Consider the following 2,711-nt stretch of genomic DNA (forward strand, 5'->3'; position numbering starts at 1 on the left):
TTAAATTAACATCTGATCATCTGTTGGGGGATAAATTTAGATGGTTGAAAACTCTCTGTCTCTCCCTTATCATCACAAATACCACCACTACTACCACCAACACACACAGACACACACACATACACACGCCACCTCTAATTGCACCCTTGTTTCTATTTTTTCCCGTCTTGAGAAGAGAAACACTTACGGGGAAATCGAATACTTGGCCTTATGTTATTCCCATTTGCCTTCTCTGTTCTTTATACATTATGCTTTTCCAACTTTACCAGAACCACTTGGATTAAAACTTGTGGATTTCTCAATAGGAAATGTTCATGTGAAGACACTTCTGTAGTAAGAGAACCTATAGCTGCTCCTGTAGAAGGAAGCTGAAATCATCGCTTCAAGAAAGGGGCTCCTCCCCTTGTAATTATACTGGGTTTTGCATCCAGACTGAGCTTCCTTCCCTCACCCACATGAAGTGTCTACCTTCTGCAGACTCCAGCGGCTCAGGAACCGGGGATGCAGTGCCAGGCTCGTGGTGTCCTGCAGCAGATGTGGGGAGCTTTCCTTCTTTACGTTTCCATGAAGATGGGAGGTAAGTCTCAATCTAATAGCAAATGCTGCTGGGAGTTTTCAAAACAATTTTCTTTCAGCTAAATGATTGCCATTTCTGACACTTGTAACAAAAGAGTATTTCTTAATAGATACTTTCTTTATGTGGTGCTAATTGTTATTGGATATCAAATAATAACTACTGCTGCTGCTACTTTGCTGCCATTTATTTCTAAGAATCTCCCCTTAATGGCAGTTCTTTTGTGACCACATGGAGACATCATTTTTAATAATAATGGGGCTTCCAGGAGCGCTGCCCTAGTAACAGTCATGTGTCTTGTCTTAGGTACTACAGGACAAAACATTGACCAGCCCACTGAGATGACAGCTATGGAAGGAGCCGTTGTCCAGATCAACTGCACGTACCAGACGTCTGGGTTCAATGGGCTGTCCTGGTACCAGCAACATGATGGCGAAGCACCCACACTTCTCTCTTACAATGTTCTGGATGGTTTGGAGGAGAAAGGTCCTTTTTCTTCATTCCTTAGTAACTCGAAAAGGTACAGTTACCTCCTTTTGAAGGAGCTCCAGATGAAAGACTCTGCCTCTTACCTCTGTGCTGTGAGAGACACGGTGACTATGAGGCCTCTTCAGCTGCAACAAAATTCAAAAAGCAACCACAGCAGCGAGAAGTTATATTTCCTGAGTGTATGCCTGCTGTGAGTTAAGACTGGGGACTTTGGAACCAGACTGCGTGGATTTGAGTTTGCTACTTTCTAGTTGGGTTATCTTGAGTCAGTCACTATTTTTTTTTTTTTTTTGGTTTATTTGCTTATCTATAAAGTGAGAATAATAAGAGTATCTACCTCACAAGGCTGTTGTGAGTTATGACTCTCTATCTATATCATCTATATCTATAGTTATATCTAGTGTTACTCAGAGAAGTAGTGGCACACAGTAAGGTCTATTTAAGTTTAGTTATTTCAATTCCAGTCTTGAATTTTCACTAAGTATTATGTGGTAGGACCTCTGGGACTGCAACTCAGTATTTCTCTACCCTTGGTTTGTGGAAAGTGAAATCCTGACCACTATTTGTATCTTGTGGGTCTAAAGCTATTAGATGGAGTTTGTCGTTCGGGTGGATTGTTGCTCTGGAAGGATCCCTGTGGTGATACTCATTTTCTTTGGGGGAACTCTGAACTTTGGAAATCCAAATGCAAATGCTTCAGAGTGAGATGTTAAGTATTCTGATTAATTATGAAAGGCTCTCTTCATTATGTGCATCCTTGATAAATAAATATAATCAACATATTTCAGAGGTTTATAACTCAGGCTAGAAGTGAAGTTTAGGGGCTTTAGATGTGGGGAGCATGAACATAATCAGGGGAGTCTGTAGAAGATGGGAAAGAAGAGTGAACACAAGCAATTTGGTAGCAAATCTGGGTGAGGCAGGAGAGCCAGTAGGAGATTCTCATGAAAAGATGTAGTCAGTAGGCATTAAGTACAATAAAAATTTACAGTAAATGTGAAGATTTTCCTTTCCTGCTTTATAATTCCCTTATGTTCTCTTCAGATCTTTTAATGAAGTCTGTTAAATGCTACAACTTGCTGTCAGCTAGGTTTAGAGAGTACATCATTGTGTGTGGCTACCTCCACATGAGATAAAGCCGATCAGAAAGCGGAAGCTCAGATTGCAGGTTATTGGGACATCAAAAGTGAGGGCTGCTCCAAGTTAACATAGTTATATGGTCAGTCATATGCTATGCATTTTTTTTTTTTTTTTTTTGAGACAGAGTCTCGCTGTGTTGCCCAGGCTGGAGTGCAGTGGCGCGATCTCGGCTCACTGCAAGCTCCGCCTCCCGGGTTCACGCCATTCTCCCGCCTCAGCCTCCGAGTAGCTGGGACTACAGGCGCCCGCCACCACGCCCGGCTAGTTTTTTTTTTTGTATTTTTAGTAGAAACGGGGTTTCACCATGTTAGCCAGGATGGTCTCGATCTCCTGACCTCGTGATCCACCCGCCTCGGCCTCCCAAAGTGCTGGGATTACAGGCTTGAGCCACCGCGCCCGGCGCATTTTTTTTTTTTGGAGTCAAGGATTAAACAAAATTCTCTTTGGGTGAGGTAGGAGTGCTTTTTCATTCTTTTTTTTTTTTTTTTTTTTTTTTTTTTTTTTTTTT

At 41.8% G+C, this 2,711-nt stretch overlaps 1 gene segment (V, D, J or C); it reads left to right on the forward strand.

Moving 5' to 3' along the window:
- The first annotated feature begins 369 nt into the window (after positions 1-369).
- The window catches only part of LOC112629379, an 881,832-nt gene continuing 879,490 nt past the window's right edge, over positions 370-2,711 (forward strand). The window contains 2 exon segments of the V gene segment in view: positions 370-577; positions 881-1,155. Of these exon segments, the coding sequence occupies positions 502-577; positions 881-1,155 (351 nt within the window).

This window comes from Theropithecus gelada, chromosome 7b (assembly GCF_003255815.1).
Source record: "Theropithecus gelada isolate Dixy chromosome 7b, Tgel_1.0, whole genome shotgun sequence".
Taxonomy (NCBI): domain Eukaryota; kingdom Metazoa; phylum Chordata; class Mammalia; order Primates; family Cercopithecidae; genus Theropithecus; species Theropithecus gelada.